This window comes from Magnolia sinica, chromosome 5, assembly GCF_029962835.1.
Source record: "Magnolia sinica isolate HGM2019 chromosome 5, MsV1, whole genome shotgun sequence".
NCBI lineage: Eukaryota > Viridiplantae > Streptophyta > Magnoliopsida > Magnoliales > Magnoliaceae > Magnolia > Magnolia sinica.
This window is the reverse complement of record NC_080577.1, coordinates 4,031,405-4,049,634: the sequence shown is the minus strand read 5'-3', so window position 1 is coordinate 4,049,634 and position 18,230 is coordinate 4,031,405. Positions and strand designations below refer to the sequence as shown.

Sequence of the window (18,230 nt, the reverse complement as noted above, 5' to 3'; positions counted from 1 at the left end):
ACTATGTCTTGATTCTCGAAAATTTTGAAAAGAATTTTGTAAACTATGCGGATGCAAATTATATAGGGAATGCAGATAATAGAAGGTCGACTTCCAATTACTCACTTGTGTTAACGGGTGAAGCTATTCGTTGGATGTCAAAGTTTCAGTTTATGATTGCACTTTCCACAATCGATGCTTAATACATGACCTTCTAATTATAATTAGGGTAAAGTAAAACATGAGGAGTTTGATAGCCAAAAGAATCTGGAGGAAAAGCTACAGTTTCTACTATAAGTTGTTTCATCTCTTGTAATCTTCTTTTAATTATAGTGGATTGCTCGTCACTTTATATAATGAATTTTTTTCTCGCAAAAAAAAATTTCACATAAAATTTATATGTTCTTTATATGTGCTTGGATTTTTATTTCATGATTATTTATTTGATTCATATTTAAAATTGCTTACGTGTCCACTTCTTAAATTAAATTTACATGCATGCATTGTGTGGATGTTTTACCATCCATGGTCCTCTATAGGACCGGCGGTTGGTTTTCATTTAATAGGAAAAACATTTTCCACTCTTGTAAATGTTATTTTACCGTGTGTGCATGTTGAGCCTATGGTGTCGTGTTTGACGGTCAACTCGTGCATTAAATGAGTCCTACCATGGTGATGATGATTTCTCCTTTAACAAAAAAGAAAATTGAGTGTATAAAATCATTAATTAGGGACTCTATGTAAAATAATGGACATCCACTAAACAGAGTTCCACATTCACATAGTAGCCCATGTGTGGGCCATCCCTTATGAATGGGTTTGATTCCATGTACAAAACACAGTGCACCCACAAAGCATAGTTGTAGAAGAAGCTTTTTCCATCGAACGGTGTAGATGATCTTACTTCCATGGTTACTGCAAATCAGATGGCGAGCACATCTGCTCACTTTGATTTTTGGGTTCTGTAGCAATTTGCACACTTTGGACAGCCGTCCAAAAGTGATCACATCTGGAACAACTCGCAAGTGGGCCGCAATACATAATAAAAATGGATGGCTAGAAAAAAAAAATGCTAAAATCGTACCAAAAATTAGGTGGATACAAAACTCAAGTGGGTCACAGCAGAGGGAAAATTAGGGAAAGAAATTCCCACCGTTGAAACCTTCTTGGGCTCCACCTTGATGTTTATATGCTATCCAAACCGTCTATAAGGTCATTCCAAATGGGATGAAGTGAAAACATATAGCCTGATACAGAACTTTTATGGCCATAAGAATGATTCAACAGTTCTCACTGAATGCCCCCTATTTCCTCTCGTGTGGCCCACTTGAGTGTTGGATTCATCTCATTTTTGATCTCACCTCCTAAAATGAGCTCTAAAAACGGACGGACGGGGTGGATTTCACACAAACATCTCTGTGGCCCCACCCAGCATCCATGCGCTTTTGCAGGAAATCTGCGTTGGCCATGACCGGAAAGTCAGCCTCAGGGTTAGGCTCGGTCTCGAAATCTAGGCCCGATGTTTGGCCTGGCTGGTCTAGGAAAATGATCCAGTCCGATCATAAGTAGGCCATCACTTAAAGATAATGTCCGCTTGATATCCGGAAAAAGAAAAAAATAAATAAATTTTAAACTAGACTATTTCAAACCGTTCACTCTTTTACTTACAGAGCAGCCCTGGCCCATCGCCAAAGGTGTTTTTTTAGCCCTGGCCCATTTTCAGCCATCGGTTTCTTCTGTTTAAGTTGTTGCATTTGCCTGTCGGTTCTTAATTCTTACAAAAACCGAAGGGCATTTTAGGAACGAAGTTTCTATAAATACGACCTTAGTCAGTGCTCTCACTGCTTCGGATCATTTCTTACTTATGGTTAAAAAAGTAAAAAAAAATCCAATTACATCTACGCTCTTAAATTCAAAAATCAATTGCCATTACTTGAACAGGAAATTTCAACTCTGGTAGATGGATTTGATAGATGGGATCAGATCTAGAAAGAAAGCACTGAAGAAGCTGCTTATAACCAAGAGGAGCGAAGGGGAAAGAAGTGCGGAGATGGATAACGGCGTGATAACTGAAGACGAGCAGCAGCCGTTAAGTCCGACTGCCCGTTTGTTCCACGAGCCGCATCTCAACTGCTATATCATCGCGATCATGGGCTCAGGCAAGAGAATCGATGTTGACGTCGTCAAAGCTGGGTTGGAGGTTACTCTGGTTAGGCACCCTCGCTTCTCGAGCTTACAGGTAATGATGCCCTTTCTCTCTCGTGGCGCAAATGTAGCTCAATCTGGACCGTTCAGAGTAGTGGGCCAATTGTGGATGGAGTATGGTAGAAAAATCGCGTTGATCGTATATTTTCTACCCTCCGATTGATGGCTATCAAATGGACGGTTGGAAATTAAAATAATCAGCTGTCCAAAATCATCAGATGGAACCAGATGCTTTTGACCATCCCATTAGTGTGATTTTCCGAATATGCTACACACCTGAGGGGCCCACGAGTTTCGACGGCCTGGATTGCAGTAAATCAAGGTCACGCGAGCACCAGTTAAAATTCTGCTGATTAACGGCACACTGCATCTCTCTCTGCGAAATACTTAAGCGGCATTTTGGTTTGATGGTTGAGATGTTCTAAGATAGAAGGGATTTTATGATACTCGATAGGTGGATAGGCCCATGGTTGCTGATCCAGACCGTTGATCTGATGGAGCCGAACGTGGATTGCGGATCCTCAAAACTAACCAGTCGATCAGTGTGTGCAAAAAGGGCCAAGATTGGACAGGTACGATCTAATAACCTAAGACATCCTTGGTGAATTCTCCGTCCATATCAGGCCCATCAGATCAACGGCATACAACAGCAACGGGGTAGAAGTGATTTTCAGTTCGATATTTCATTTCTGGAAAACAGAGTTTTTGGAGTACAGACACACCAACCACCTTACGGAAGCGGATTGGCTGGTGTACCACACACCAGCTATATAGCTGCTGTAGGTGCGTGTCGTGCGAGGACGAGCACCGACGCTCCTCGAGCTCCGAGTTGTACGAACGGTTCAAAGGAGATCAAAGTTACATGGACCCTACAGTGATTTATTTATTTTATCTACACCGTTCATATATTTTTAGAGATTATTCTAGAGTATTATACAAAAAATGAATCATATCCAAAGATCATCTGGACCACACCACAAATAGCAGAGGAGATAATGATTTTCACCGTTAAAAAATTCGTAGGGCGCACCATAACGTTTATTTCCCATCCAATCGGTTAATAAGCTTACAAAGACCTGAATGAAGAGGAAAAACAAATTTCATATTGATCCAGGACTTCTCTAACCCTAAAAAAAATTTCAATTGTAGACGTTCAATCCCCCCGCTACTTTTTGCAGTGTGGTCCACTTTATAATTAGATCTATCGTATTTTTCGTCTCAGTCGTTAAGACGTGCTCGCCAAATGTATAAACAGTTTGGATATCACACATTCCTTATGGTCAGACCCACGGAACTTGCTGTCGCCAATACACCAGATATATAACTGATGTGAGGTACACCAGCCAACCTACTTCCTCAACTTACAAGGCGCATTGCGCGCATCGCGTAATGTAAAAGCCAATCCGCTTCCCCACCTTACAAGGCGCATTGCGCACATGGCGTAATGTCAAAAGTCTTCGCTGTTTCCGCGCCGGGCATCCAGTCGCCACGTACATGGCGACCTTATCTCGTTGGAAAAACCCCGGGATTCAAAACGAAAGAAAGACGCCCACGTGACTTTCGTACGCAGTGGGGTGGCGTGGCTTTCGCCGACTTACGGTGAATGAATTCGTGTGGATGAGATCCACCGTACATCAGGTGCTTTCCCTTTGTTTGGACTGGGCCCCAGAATCAAGCCGATCCAACGGTCAGATGAGCTACACCATGGGAAACTGTTGAGATGGAAATCCTGATCAACTTTAAAATCTTCGAAACCGTGTGCGGGTCCACTGTGCTGCGTATATAAGATCTAAGCCATTGATGCTACCTGAATAATTCCCCGGTTCGGACATTAGGCTACAAATTAGGGCTTGTTGGCTTTGCCACTTACCTGCAGTGAAAATATGGTGCACTGGATTGACGGGTAGATATGATGCAAGTTTGTTCTGTGTAGCTATAGATTAGTAAGGCAGCTCTCTGCATGCCTATGCAAGTAAAGTTAGTGCAGTCTAATTCAAAAACTACCAACCATGGTCGGGTCACAATGAGGACGGGTCTAACCTAAACTTTAACCCATTTAATAAATCAATTGAAAATTTCAAATCATAAGCAACATATTGAATGATGTCTTCAAACCATGCAGAATATGAGGACATTAATTGATTGACAACTTTGCTTGATTGATCGTACCTTTTCAGAATTAGATAAAGTGCTCACTGAATAATTTTAGACCATGCTTAATCGATTGAATCTTACGGTTAATCGATTTACAATATTCGAAAAGATACATTTTTTACTCTGTACAATTTTGAATTAGTTTGATCATTCGAGCTTTGGTTTGCTCAATCGAACAAAGGGTGGTTGATCAATGTCAGTCAATCGACACTTAGATTAACGGTGCATGTGGAACTGCTTAAGTGCATGATTTGTTTTCTATTTCGATTATAATACTATATATATCAGGTGTAATCGGAATTAATGAATAATAAAAGCTTACTAAGACATTTTAAAAGTTTTGAAGAAGAAAGTTAGGGTTTTGGGAGATTTGAAGGGAGTTCTCGTCATTGTAAGTGTATCATCTTTTGTCATATCGTTTCATAGTAGATTGTTGTTGGTTTGTGCCGTGGTTTTTTCCTATGAGAGTTATTCTATTTAAAATTTATGTGTTCTCTACGTGTTTTATTTACATTTGATTTCGTCTTATGTAATTGAATTCAGATTTGCTTTTGTACGATTCCCAACAAATGATATCAAAGTTAATGTTGGGATTTTGAGTTCTAATTTAAAATAAGTCGACGAAAGAGGTCTAACGTGAAGTACGAAATGAAAAAGTTTACAATTAAAAATAATTATGAATTATGGAAGGTAAAAATAAGAGGCCTTTTAGTTCAATAAGAATTGCAACACGCGCTCTTTGATAAAGCGAAACGTCCTACATCTATTAGTAATGAAGGGTGTGATGAACTCGATGAGACAACCATTATCTAATTGTTTCTAGCAGACAATATTCTCTACAATGTCCTGGATTAAAAAATTATCGTAAGGGTATGTATGAAACTTAATAGTTTGTATATGAATAAATTTATGGGCAGTTGTATATCAAGAAGCAGTTTTAGAATTCTAAAATGACAAAAGTATCTGATATCAACAAATACATAAGTACATTTGACAAATTACTCTATAAATTGACCAATACTCTCACATTCTTACGAGAGAATCTCATAAACACTTTAATCCATGATAGGAATATCATCGGCATTGAAATTGTTATCTCTTCCCTTCATAAAAAACAATATAGGCGTAAAGAAAGTATTGATGGTACTTCTACATATGCCTTGATTCTTTGAGAAAGTAATTCTAAAAGGGATAAATGAAATTGTTAATTTATATCTTAATTAAAAAAGAATAACAAAATGATGATCACTCCAGCTTTAAGAGAAAGTGGTAGGCCACTAGCCTTTGAGCTAATTTTTCAACACAGTTAGATCTCACACACGTGGCTCACGTTGGTGCGTGTTCCTTTGGGTTAGCATTCTCTAGTGCGCAGTCTTCTGGTCCTGCGGTACACAGGTTCCGCAGCACGACTGTCCTTTGCCTGGCAACACAAGTGGTCGTAGTTAATTTTTTTTTTATTTAAAAAAAACAAAGAATTGGTTCGGAAGCGGATTGGCCGGTGCACCACACACCAACCATGTGGCTGTTGTATTGACGTTAGTAAAGGTCTCTGAATCTGATTAAAAGATATTTGTTATATTCAACCATTCATCAATTTAGAGAGATCATCTTAAGGTTCCAGACGAAAAATAAGACAGATTTAACTATAAAGTTGACCACACTGCAAAAAGTAGTGGAGGATTAAATGTTTGCCATTAAAACCTTTTTTGGAGTTATGGAAGTTTTAGATTATTATGAAATTTGTTTTTCCTTATCATTGAGGATTTCTTAACCTTATGAATAGATGGGATGGAAAATAAACATTATGGTGGCCCTATGATTTGTTTAAAAAATCATTATCTCTGCTGCAATTTGTGGTGCGGTACATATGATATTTGGATATGACTTTTTTTAATAAAATGATCACTAAAAATAGATAATGAACGGTGTAGATATTACAAATACGTCACTGTGAGCCCATGTAACTTTTATCTACTTTGAACCGTTCGTACAACTCGGAGCTCGAGGAGCGTCCGTGTTCGTCTTCGCACGACACGTGCCTACAGCAGCTATATAGCTGATGTGTGGTACACCGGCCAATCCGCTTCCAATTGGTTCAATTCCTTTTTGAAACTCGCCGATATACTACCGTAGAGAGGAGGTCCCACGTTATTAATCCGATCCAGGAAGAAAGTGGGATCCACGACCATGAAGATCTTCTGGCACAAGAGTCAGGACGGTCTAATACCACAGTGGATCTGGCTGATTTTTGGCCCCAGGGACTAGAATCCAAAAATCGAGTAGCTGACCTGATGGACGGTGTGGAATTTTCATCTACACATGTTGGGCCGGTTGCATAAAACAGGCGTTACAAAGGATTCCCGCCTTGACGTATTGTCAAGAGAATTACTCCGAATTTATGACACACTAAAGCAATTGCCCCAGTGATGTCGGGCCGCTGATCCATGGCTATGTGGGCCACCGTGATGCTCGTGTGACATCAAATCCGTCCATCGGTTTTAAAACATGATGTTAGAAATAAGTTAAAAAATAAGGCAGATCCACAACTCGAGTGGGCCATGCCACGGAAAACAGTAGGGATGGAAACGTCCACTGTTGAAACCTTCCTGAGGCCCACCGTGACGTTTACACGCCATCCAACCCGTTAGTAATAGGGTGATTCTCACGGACGCGGATTGCGTCCTACCCAGCCGACTCTACCCACGAACGGGCAGTTCTGTGGGTGGGCCCACCATGATGTATCTGTATATCCACTCCGTCCATCACTTCTCTCACATTACGTTAAGGTATGTGCACAGAAATTAGGCAGATTCAACGCTCAAGTGGACCACACCGAAGATGACTGTTGCATTTAATGCAACCCAAGTTTATTATTTTGTTTGGTCCACTTGAGCGTTGGATCTGCCTCATTTATGTACACATACCTTAAAATGATGTGATGGAAGGGATAGACGGCTGGGATATACAGATAGATCACGGTGGGCCCGCCCACAGAACTGCCAGTTCGTGGCCAGAGACGGGCGAGGTAAGACACAATCCGCGTCCGATTCCCACGAGGAGCTCTGTTATATCCAAAACTACCATGTGCAGAAGAAGGTTTCAATGGTAGTCATTAAACCTACACCTTTTGTTTTGTCATGGTGCACTTGAGTTTTGGATCTAATTTTTGTGATCACGAGCTAGTGCAGAGGATGGACGGAGTGGATGTCACACAAATCATTGTGGGCCCTAAATCTAGAAACATAGTTCATTCTTCTCAGGTCTTTTATTCTTCTCCTCTGTGTGGAAAGCTTGACCTGCGTAGTAAGGCAGAGAGCCTCATTTGAGCTCATTCATCATATCTACGCCATCCATTAGGTGGACCATAACATTTCCACCACGGATATTAAAATTTAATCTAATCCAAGACTTATGTGGGTCACATGCCATAGGGAACAGTGCACCATTTTAATGGTGGTACTTCCCATCTCAACTATTTCCCACGGTGTAGCCCGCCTGAGTTTTTGATCAGCTTGATTCTTGAGCCCCCGTTCATACGGGCACGGAATGGGCGAGTCCGGGTAAATGTTTAGTAGGCGAGTCCATGACCGTGGGGCCCACCTTAATGAATGTGTTGTATATTCACTCAATCCATCAGTTTTTCCAGCTTATTTTAGTGCATGGTCCCAAAAAATGAAGCAGATCCAAATCTCAAGTGGACCACACCACATGAGACAATAGTCATTGACAGTTAAAAACTTCTCGTAGGCCAAAAGAAGTTTTGGATCAAGCTGATATTTGTGTATATCATTATGGTAGCCCCTAGGAAATTTTCAACGGTGGGCGTTCAATAACCACTGTTTCCTGCGGTTTAGATGTATAACACATACATGAAGGTGGTCTCATGGTCAGGTACTCACCCACTAAGCTGTTACCCCGGACTCACCTAAGCTGCATCGATTCAAACACTGTAGGGCACACTTAATGGAGGGGTTGGATCACATCCACATTAAAACTTTCTGCCACTTCAACGAAAGTGACGTACGCCTCAGTTACATGAAATGTTATTGCATGCGTTTTCGTTTCTCTCCACTCCATGCGACGTCACATTCTTGAGTAAATAGGAGTTGTCACAGTCCACCGATTAATTACCTAGGGCTCCGTGTGGCATTTAGTTTTGTCGGCCATGTCCATGTTATATCCACTTTTTTCGTCCTTTTGGTGAGCTCTTTTCAGGACATGAGCCGAACATGAGGCAGATTTAAAACTCAAGTGGGGCCACCCCCCATGGGATGGTAGTGAATAAATGCCCACCAAAAAAACAAAAGCTTTTTCGGGGCATATGTGTTTTGGGTGAAGCTGATATTGTTATTTTGGAGGCCGTAGGAAGGTTTCAAGAGTGGGTGTCCATTTTCCTATTGCTTCCTAGGGTCATTTGAGATTTGGATCTGCCTTATATTTTGGTTCATGCCCTAAAACATACTAACTTTGTAGATAGTTGATACAACACGTATATCACGTGAGGGTCATAGAGCTTATAGGGTTGTAGGAATATTAAAGAGTGGTGTGGACATGGATTCCTTGGTGACCCGACTCCGTGGGGTCCACTGTGATGTATGTGTTTTATCCACGCCATCCATCTAATTTACCCTCTCCTTTTAGAGCATAAGCTCAAAAATTAGGTAGGTCAAAAGCTCAAGTGGACCTCACCATAGGAAACAGTGGCAGTTGAACGTCCACTGTTCAAAAGTTCCTAAGAGCTACAGAAATTTTAGATAAAGCGATTATTTTTCTTGTCCCTTCATCCAACTCCTTTTGACCTTATGATCATGTTGAATGGCAAATAAATATCATGGTGGGCCCTTCAACTGTGGGCATCATTATCCCCACTATTTCCTGTAGTGAGGTCCGCTTGAGCTTTGGAGCTACCACTTTTTGGGGCCCATGAAAAATGGATGGATGCATGGTGTGGAAAAAACACATACATCATGATTATAGGCCACACTGAGTCAAGTCACTGGGTAATCTGCATTGGGGTGCTGCAGGTAATCTTAATTAAACCCCAATGTGACCTATTGGTAAGAGAGGGGACGTGGATTGGATAATGCCATTGTTTGCATTGACCTCTTTCTGAGCTTATGTGGCAAGATTTGATTGACCTCAGCTTAGGAAGGTCAGTGTTGAGAGGGGCAATACTCAATCCACATCCTAAGAGAGAGCTGTCTAGGTCATACGGCCCTGATCGTAAGTTATTGCTGTGCATGGTTGAAAACTAGGTGTGGCCCATTATAATGTTTGTGAGAAATCTATCTTACCCACACAGTTTTCCAGCTCAGATTAAGATAAGAGGTAAAAAATGAAGTAGTTCCACAACTGCAAGTAAGCCACATGACAAGAAAAACTGGGGAAGGAGATGCCTACTGTTGAAACCTTTTGGTGATGTTGTATGCCATCCAAACTGTTCCTAAGGTGGGATTTGAAAACACAAAAATATTAACTTGACCCAAAACTTCTGTGGCCCCATGAATGCTCCAATGGTGGGCATTGAATCTGCTATGCTTCCTGCCAGGTAATTCACTAGAATTTTAGATTTGCCTCATTTTCATGTCGTAAAATAAGCTGACAAAATGGACGAACGAGGTAAATTTCCCACATATATAATGGTGGTCCCACCTAGCTTATGACGGTCGCCGGCAATTAATCCACTTCCTGCATGAGATTAGTGTTCCCAAAGTGGATGGCCTGCAGTTGCTTCATGCAGCCCTAAGCTTTGTTGGGGTCTTCCCTTTTGTATGTCTTATATCTACACAGTTTTAGATGTTCCACTAGCTCATTTTAGTGGACCCTAAACATGAGATGGATCCATATATATTTGAAGTGGACCAACTTAAAGGAAACCGTGTGAAAAATGATGCCCACCGTTGAAATGCTTCTAGTGTATAATCGTGATGTTTGTGTGTGGTCTAACCTTTTCAATTCCTCTTATTTCCTATGGTGTGGTTTACCTGAGCTTAGGAGGTTAGGTTGGGGCGAGAATTGCCCGTGAAGCCTTCTCACGAACTTCCTCTAAAGGAAGTTAGGTTGGTCCAATCTATGTTAGTGACGAACTCACTTGTCCATCCATTTTGCCAGCTCATATTAAGATATGGGTTAAAAAATGAGTTAGATCCAAAACTCAAGTGGGCCGCAATACAGAAACAGTGGGGTAGGGTAATGTTTACCGTTGAAACCTTCTTAAGGCCCATCATAATGTTTACATGCCATCTACACCGTTCATGCGTTCCTTAGGATGAACTGAAATAACAAAAAATACTAGCCCGATCCAAAACTCCTGTTGCTCCATCAATGTTTCAACAATGTACGTACAATCCCCACTGTTTCCTGTCACGTGGTCTACTTACTTGAGTTTTTAGATCTGGCTTATTTTTGAGCTCATGAACTAACATGATATGGAAAAACGGATGGACACGAAGAATTTTTCACAAACATTACGGTGGGCCCCACCTAGCTTCCCGTCGCAGGAAGTCGTTGGGCAATCCTGTCCATTGGCGTCCTAGCAAACCTCTTACGACTTTACAAAATACGTTTCCCGCCACTTTTTGATGCATATCAAAATTTCAAAACAGGTGGCGGACGGCAAGGGCCGACCGTACAAGTGGCTTCCGACAAAGGTGGTTTTGGAAAACCACGTCGTCATACCAGAATTGGATCTGGATATGGAAGATCCCGACCAGTTCGTGGAAGACTACGTCGCCCGCCTGACGAAAAGCACCCTCGACATGTCGAAACCGCTCTGGGATCTCCATCTCCTCAACCTGAAAACCACCGAAGCCGAGGCTGTAGGGGTTTTCCGAGCCCACCATTCGCTCGGCGACGGCATGTCGCTCATGTCGCTACTCTTCGCCTGCACTCGGAAAACCGCCGATCCCGAATCCCTGCCCACGATTCCGAAAAACCGGAGGCCGGTTTCGAGGCGGAGCGGTTTTGTGCCGTTCTTGGCAGATCTGTGGGCGGTAATCCGGCGGTTATGGAATACGGTGGTGGACGTTTTGCTATTCGCGGCAACAGCAGTTTTCTTAAAAGACACCGAAACGCCGCTAAAAGGCGCCGAGGGTGTTGAGTTCAACCGAAAACGGTTGGTGCATCGCACCCTGAGCCTCGATGACGTAAAGATGGTGAAGAATGCTATGAATTTGGTAAGTGGGCCTACTGATGATAGAAGCTAAAGGAAACATCAAGCTCTTTGGGCCTATCATGTTATATATGGAAGCCAAATCCAGCCATAAACACAACTGGGGTGGACCCCACCACGGGGAAGATTGGATATGGTGTGTATTAACAGGTGTTGCTTGGGTGGGTGCCACAGGGCTTGGTGTTGTATTAACTAGGGGTACACATGGTTCCGTCTGGTCTGATTATGAGGTGAAACTGGAACTGAACCATTCCTAACAATTCTAGGAAAACTAGAATCGGAATCAAACCGTTTGCACCCTAGAACCAAATTGAAAACGGGCCCTAACAAAACCAGTTTGGATCTGGTTCAATTCTACGATTATGGGCTTTTTATAATCTAGTCTAATTGCATGTTTTGTTTTTATAACACAGCCTAATTGCATAAATTTTTTTTTTTTATAATCCAGCCCAATCGCACAGTTCTTGAGAGAGAGGCCGCCGAAAGAAGTGGAGAATAAAGAAGGATTAGATTTTACTTTTACTTTTTTGCTTTTCCTTTTTTTACTCTTTTTACTTTTTCTTTTTAAAATTTAAATTTAAATTTTTTTTAACTAAGGAGTTCAGTTCCAGGTTTGGTTTAATTGTCCAATTTAGTTTAGTTCTACATAAACCCAAACCAAAAATTGAACTGAACTAGCCGTGGTTCTTTGATTTCCAGAACTGGAATTGAAATCGGTACACTTTAGAACCAGACCAAATTATGTGGTCAGTCATTCGGGTCTGATTTACCGGTTCGGTTCCATGTGCACCCGGTTGTTGCCGGGTGTAATCATCAAACACTCGACGACAAGCATCACTTAAAACACTTGAGCATGTGGGCCTAGTGTACTGAGCAAGTAACATTCGCTCTATCCATCAGGCTCACCCCTCCATGTTAGAGCTGGGGAGAAAAATCAGCTCCATCCACAACTCCGGTGGGTCACACCACAGGAAACAATGGAGAGGGCCAATCACGGGTTTGTATGCGTGGCCCACGGTGATGTTTATATTTCATTTTACCCGATCAGTGCGTGTCATCAGAATGAGTAGACATTCCAAAAATCAGCCTGATTCATAATAACTCGGAAGGGACACATATACATAGGTTTTGATCATGATTTTACATTGTACCCTGTTGTGTGGACCACCAGACGTTTAGATTGGGGTGATTTTTTTGAATGTACGGTGAGAATGAGAAGGCTCATCTGATGGACGGAGTGGATGTCACACTAATAACATGAATGGCCCCAGTTGACCTTGAGCGTTTTACCCACTATTTAAAACAGCTGCTGTAGAGTATGTGGGGCCAAAAAGGGAAAATCATGCCAATGCAAATACGGGCCGTGTTGTGATGGAGCATTGGACAAAATTCACGCTGATCAGACAATCATAACAATCTGAGTTTGTTAGTTGAATTTGGACCACTAATCAAACTATATTGACCGTCCGTTAATGTTAGGGGTGTCGGACAACCTTGATTTTCAGACTCTGGTCCATCCCCAATGGCTCCAAGATTTGGACAGTCTTGAATTGACGAGTATGTATGTGAACGGTGGATGGGACACCATCTAAAAAATGGTGAACACCATTTTCTTGGGTTTGATAAATTATCAAGGAATGATCACCCACAAGCCCCACTCGACTTTCTCATGCAACCCAGCTCTCGTGCCAGCATGTCATGTGTGTGGAATATCCCAGCCGTTTATAATGTGGGCCATACCATGAAGATCAGCTGGCACGAAGATCTGACCCGTTAATTCATGAGGTGGGCAGCTGTGTAATAAGTAAGGTGTGGCACACCTGATGAGTGATCTAGCCTGATTTCCGAACCAAGTGATCTTACTGGTGGGAACACCTTATGACGAGCATGGGTCCCACGCACTCCCCTATTGCCATTTGAATTTGGTTGCACGTGAAAGTCATGTGCGACAGATTGTAGTTGATCAATCTTCAATCTATTCATTTTAAACAAAACAAAAAAAAAAAACTCTGGAGTTGTGATTCCATTAAGCTGATTAATTTTTACTCTGTTTTCGGTTAATTTTCAGACAGTAAACGATGTTCTGTTGGCAGTTACGACGGCCGGCCTCAGTCGTTACCTCAGCAGGAGATACGGTTATACTCTAGCCTCATAAATGCTAAGGAAGCTCACTCCTAGAGGCTTATCAAAGCCGTTGCTACTTCTGCCCCACCATATGATGCTCCAGACCATTCATCTAGAAAGTCCCTAGTGGAGATGGGCCACATTGCAAGAATATCATTCATCAGAGATCCAGAGTCTTTACAACCTATGTCACGTTTTTATGGATGGTGAAGATCTCTTACCTGTGATAGTGGGGGCTGTGGGGCAGAAGGGGTGAGCAGCTTTGGTGAGCCTCTTGATTGAAATGAATTTCTAAGAGCACTCTAAATAGCAATCACATTTTCTTTGGGAGTAAATAAATGTTGATGAACGGTTCATATTCAGGGTACTGAGGTTGGGACATGGTCTAGAAATCACAGTTCAAATGATTCTTACCGTCTATAATCAATGGCCTCCAAATAGGTGATGAAAAGAAAAAAGAAAAAAAGGGGGTCCACAGTCAGCTACAGGAACAAGCAGATTGATCAAAATGGCTAAGACTGTCCATTTTGTTTGATTTTTATACTATGATCCATCCAAGGTATGGTCCACTAGATGAATGGTCGGGTCATCGATGACCAAACAGACTAGTTGGTCCCTGTTAATCAATAGCCCGACGGATGGACGTTAGCTCTGATCTGGTTGGCTCAATTATTTGGTTGTGGGTTCGTCTGCTTCCAGCAATAAATGAGACCTTGAGAACCAGCCAATGTTAAAGAACTAACCAATCCAGTATATGTTGATGATGCATTAGTCGATAACACTAACTTAAATGTTAAGGGCGTGTTTGTTTACACCAAATTTCATGAATTATCATGAAAATTTGTTCCAAATTAGACTGATTAATCATAAAACCGGTGCAACCAAATGCAGGCTAAAAGAACTTGTTTCCTTTCAGGAAAGGGTGAGGAAAATGGAGGAAAATCTAATCTTCCTACTAATATTCGACTCAGAGCGACAGTTCTTGTCAACATAAGAGCAGCACCAGGAATTCATGTGAGTCTCTTCCACTCTTTCTCCCACCTAATTTCCTCTTTTCCACTCTGTCATGGGGATTCACTTATAAGATTTGCTAATACCACACATGTTCAGGGCAGCCCCTCTACACCAAATATCCAAGCTGTCCATCAAGTGCACCCTATGTGGTTCTCCTAGCTCAAAAACCAATCCAGTCCATTCATATGTCTAAGAAAATCTTGGAGGTTCTTTAAGCTTCCATTTGTTTCAAGCATTGTGGCCCATGAGTTACCGGCCTGATTATTGGGCCAGGGCATATACATGTAGGAATCCCAACTGATGGACCATGGATCTTGAGCATATGACACATTAGCCTTTCTCCTGGCATGTACAAAGCCCAGTTTTGGGATCTTTATGAATTATGAGAATGACAAGCATGCTTCCTTGAATCTCTATTCAAATGACCCATTTCACATTGACAACAAACAGGCCTTGGCTGACATGATGGAGAAGGAGAAGACAGACGCCAAGTGGGGCAATTTGCTTGGATATATAATCCTTCCATTCTCCATTCAAATGCGAGACGATCCTCTGGATTATATTCGCAAAGCAAAAGAAATTGTGGATCGAAAGAAGCTCTCTCTTGAATCTCTCTTTACATCCTCGAGTTCCACTCTACTCCTTCGGTGCTTTGGCGTTAAGGTACCATTTTCTACTAAAAAAAGTTCTGAATTTAAACATAGGGTTGCTTTCTGCTTAACATGCCTGCTTGGATGAACGACGCAAAATTTTCATCTGATGGGCCCAGCCGTAGATGGGAACCATGTAATATCACAGTGGTTGGACAATCCAATCTGTCTAGTTGATGTCCTTTGATCATCTCACACTTTCCCTCATAGGCCATTCCTGTAGGGCTATAGCTAGGGCCAAGGCTTTCGAGCCAACCCCGGCTTGCCATTGCTGCCCCTGATATGAATCTATTTCTTTGGGGAAAATTGATATGATTACACTTATTTTGGTTTTGGGAATTAAAATAGTACAAAAATGCACTACCTCAATTCCTAAATGTTGGTTCCTTCTGTTTTTTCCCAGCACATTTTACTAAATATTACTAAATAATGGTGAACTTTGGACAGATTCATATGAATTCTTTCTCCTCCACTTGAATATGAGAAATTCAAAGGTTGATTGTGCATTTTCTTTCATGTATAACAGGCAGCGGCATCAGTATCTCACAGAGTCCTCTCAAACACAACAATGTCCTTTTCTAACATCATTGGACCCTTGGAAGAAATCAGTTTCTATGGCCATCCAATTGTCTACCTTGCGCCCAGTGTTTACGGGCACCCGCATGTAAGTATCTCTCTCGAAGAGTCATTCATCAGATTTCTCGGGCTAATACTATGAAGAAACATTTATGCTACTGAAACTCATGCCTCATCAAGCATTTTATCCTATTTATATTTTCAATTTTGGTACTTTCTTTGGTTCCATGAAGCGCACTCCAAAACATCTGCTACATGTTGCAATGGTGTGTATTAATCAGGAACTTCGATTTGGTGGACCACTATGTGGATGGGCCATAACCCAAATGGCATGGTGATCAGACAGTGGCAGTCATCCAAACAGCTGTCCAGAAAAACAAAAAGGATGGTTAGACGATGGCTGACTTACAAATGTTAACCAGTCCACATTCCACAGGCAAATCTCATAACATTCTGATGGATGGATTCAACCAATAACTAGGATATTTAGTCTATGGCCCATCCATGTGGTGGCCTACCAGATTTATTGTCCAGATCACCCCCGTGTTTTGCTCTTCTCTTGACGCAAAATCAGAAATGTCTTTTGTCTTATACTTAAAAAGAGTTCATGTGGTGGATGGGCAGAAATTAGCCATGTAAAGGCTACAATAGCTTCATTTATAACATGTGCTAGAGTCAAGCTTCATAGCACAGTTGATTTGAGGCCCTTGATTGATCCTGGCTCACCCATAATTTGGAATTCGCAATTTTCTCAAAATCTCATTTTCCTGAATTGCTAGAAATTTTCTTGAAGTCCCAGTTTCTTGATCTATTGGAAATTTGGCAGGCCCTCACAATTCACTTCCAGAGTTACATGGACAAAGTGAAGATGGTTCTTGCAATAGATGAGTGTGCGGTTCCGGATCCTGGCCAGCTCTGCGAAGACTTAACCGATTCTCTCAAGCTCATCAAGGAAGCTGTCCTCCCTAAATGATCTGATAATGGTATATCTATACATGGAGGCTAACTCTAACCAGTCACAGATTGAGCCGATTATGGTTCACTGCCACATTATGCTACACATGGTTTTACGGTCAGTGATTCGTGATCATCCATCTGGTAGGTCCCCTTCTTAGTGGGCCACGGTTCAACTAGAATGATTTTTGCACCATGGGCCATTCATGGTAGAGCACACCAGTGGAGAAATCCGAATTTACCCGCCGTATGGTCATGTGTACTGGTTCATTCTGCAAGTGTGTTAGAAAGCTCTAATGATCTGTACTTGGTATTAAAAAAAACAGAAGAAGAAGAGAGTATGTTTTCATCGTCGCCACCATGATTAGCACGGTCTAGTTTCTATGTTTGATGGATGTTTATCCCACTCACTGCACCATAGACATTTATGTAATACTAATAGTATTCTCAATATGTAGCACTTAAATATTTCATAGCTGAGAACTCACAAATTACAGGCAAACGCTCGTCGAGCTGTATTGATGACTCGGGACTCAGATGACTCTGACCCATTCCGCATCATGGCCTAGTTGACGGGGTTTTAGACAAAGCCTGAGCCCATCCCGATTTAAAAACAGACTTAAATTTTGGGCCTGAGCCTGACCCACCACAGGCCTAACATTTCAGTCCAAGCTCGCGTCACTTTGCGGAGCCAAAACCCAATGACCCGGCCTGGCCTATTTAACGTTAGATATGGATCATTGATACATTTTATTATCTTATCATTCTATTTTCTTAGCGTTGAATTATGTGGCACTAAGTAACTCAAGATTAGTAATGAGGCTACAAATCCTCGCTTGATCAGATTCATCAACCTAAAGACTAAGCCAAAACCCAGACCAAAGCGTGGGCTTGTTGAGCCAGCTAAGCCCGTATTCAATCCTACTCCTGAAACAGGATTTTATCTTTTGTGTTGTGACATGGTTGTTTATGGGGTTTAAAACTTACAGATGCAAAACCAACATAAAAGAAGGGCCCAAGCTAAGTTAATCAGGCTCGAACAAGGATGAGATCCAAAGGCATGGGCCATAAGTAAACGGGTTGAACTCAAGTTAATTCTAGTCTGGCCATGACAAAAGGCCATGCGGAGAAAATAGTAGGGGAAGTGTGTGTGTGTCATCCCCCATTATTCCATGCGGTGCAGGCCATAGCTGATTTTTTGACTTGGACTTAATATCTGCAATTGAAATGGAATGAATTTTACATACACAACATAGTAGGTCCCACAGACTTTATATATTACACACTAACTCCGCCCTTCTCTAGCCACGAAGGGTCAGTTATGTGGCGCGGCGAACTGTGTTGATATCTATTTATCCATGCGGTATCTTAGATAATTTCGAGTTATGAGCGAAAAAACAACC

General features: G+C 41.7%; 1 protein-coding gene across 1 annotated transcript; it reads left to right on the top strand.

Annotated features, from left to right (window-relative positions):
- The first annotated feature begins 1,902 nt into the window (after positions 1 to 1,902).
- Positions 1,903 to 17,302, top strand: LOC131245172 (wax ester synthase/diacylglycerol acyltransferase 11-like). The gene is made up of 7 exons (XM_058244443.1): positions 1,903 to 2,218; positions 10,944 to 11,513; positions 13,578 to 13,644; positions 14,550 to 14,647; positions 15,098 to 15,310; positions 15,824 to 15,961; positions 16,700 to 17,302. Exons 1-7 carry the CDS (start codon positions 1,940 to 1,942, stop codon positions 16,844 to 16,846), a joined length of 1,512 nt encoding a protein of 503 aa, XP_058100426.1. The 5' UTR covers positions 1,903 to 1,939; the 3' UTR covers positions 16,847 to 17,302.
- The last annotated feature ends 928 nt before the right edge of the window (positions 17,303 to 18,230 follow it).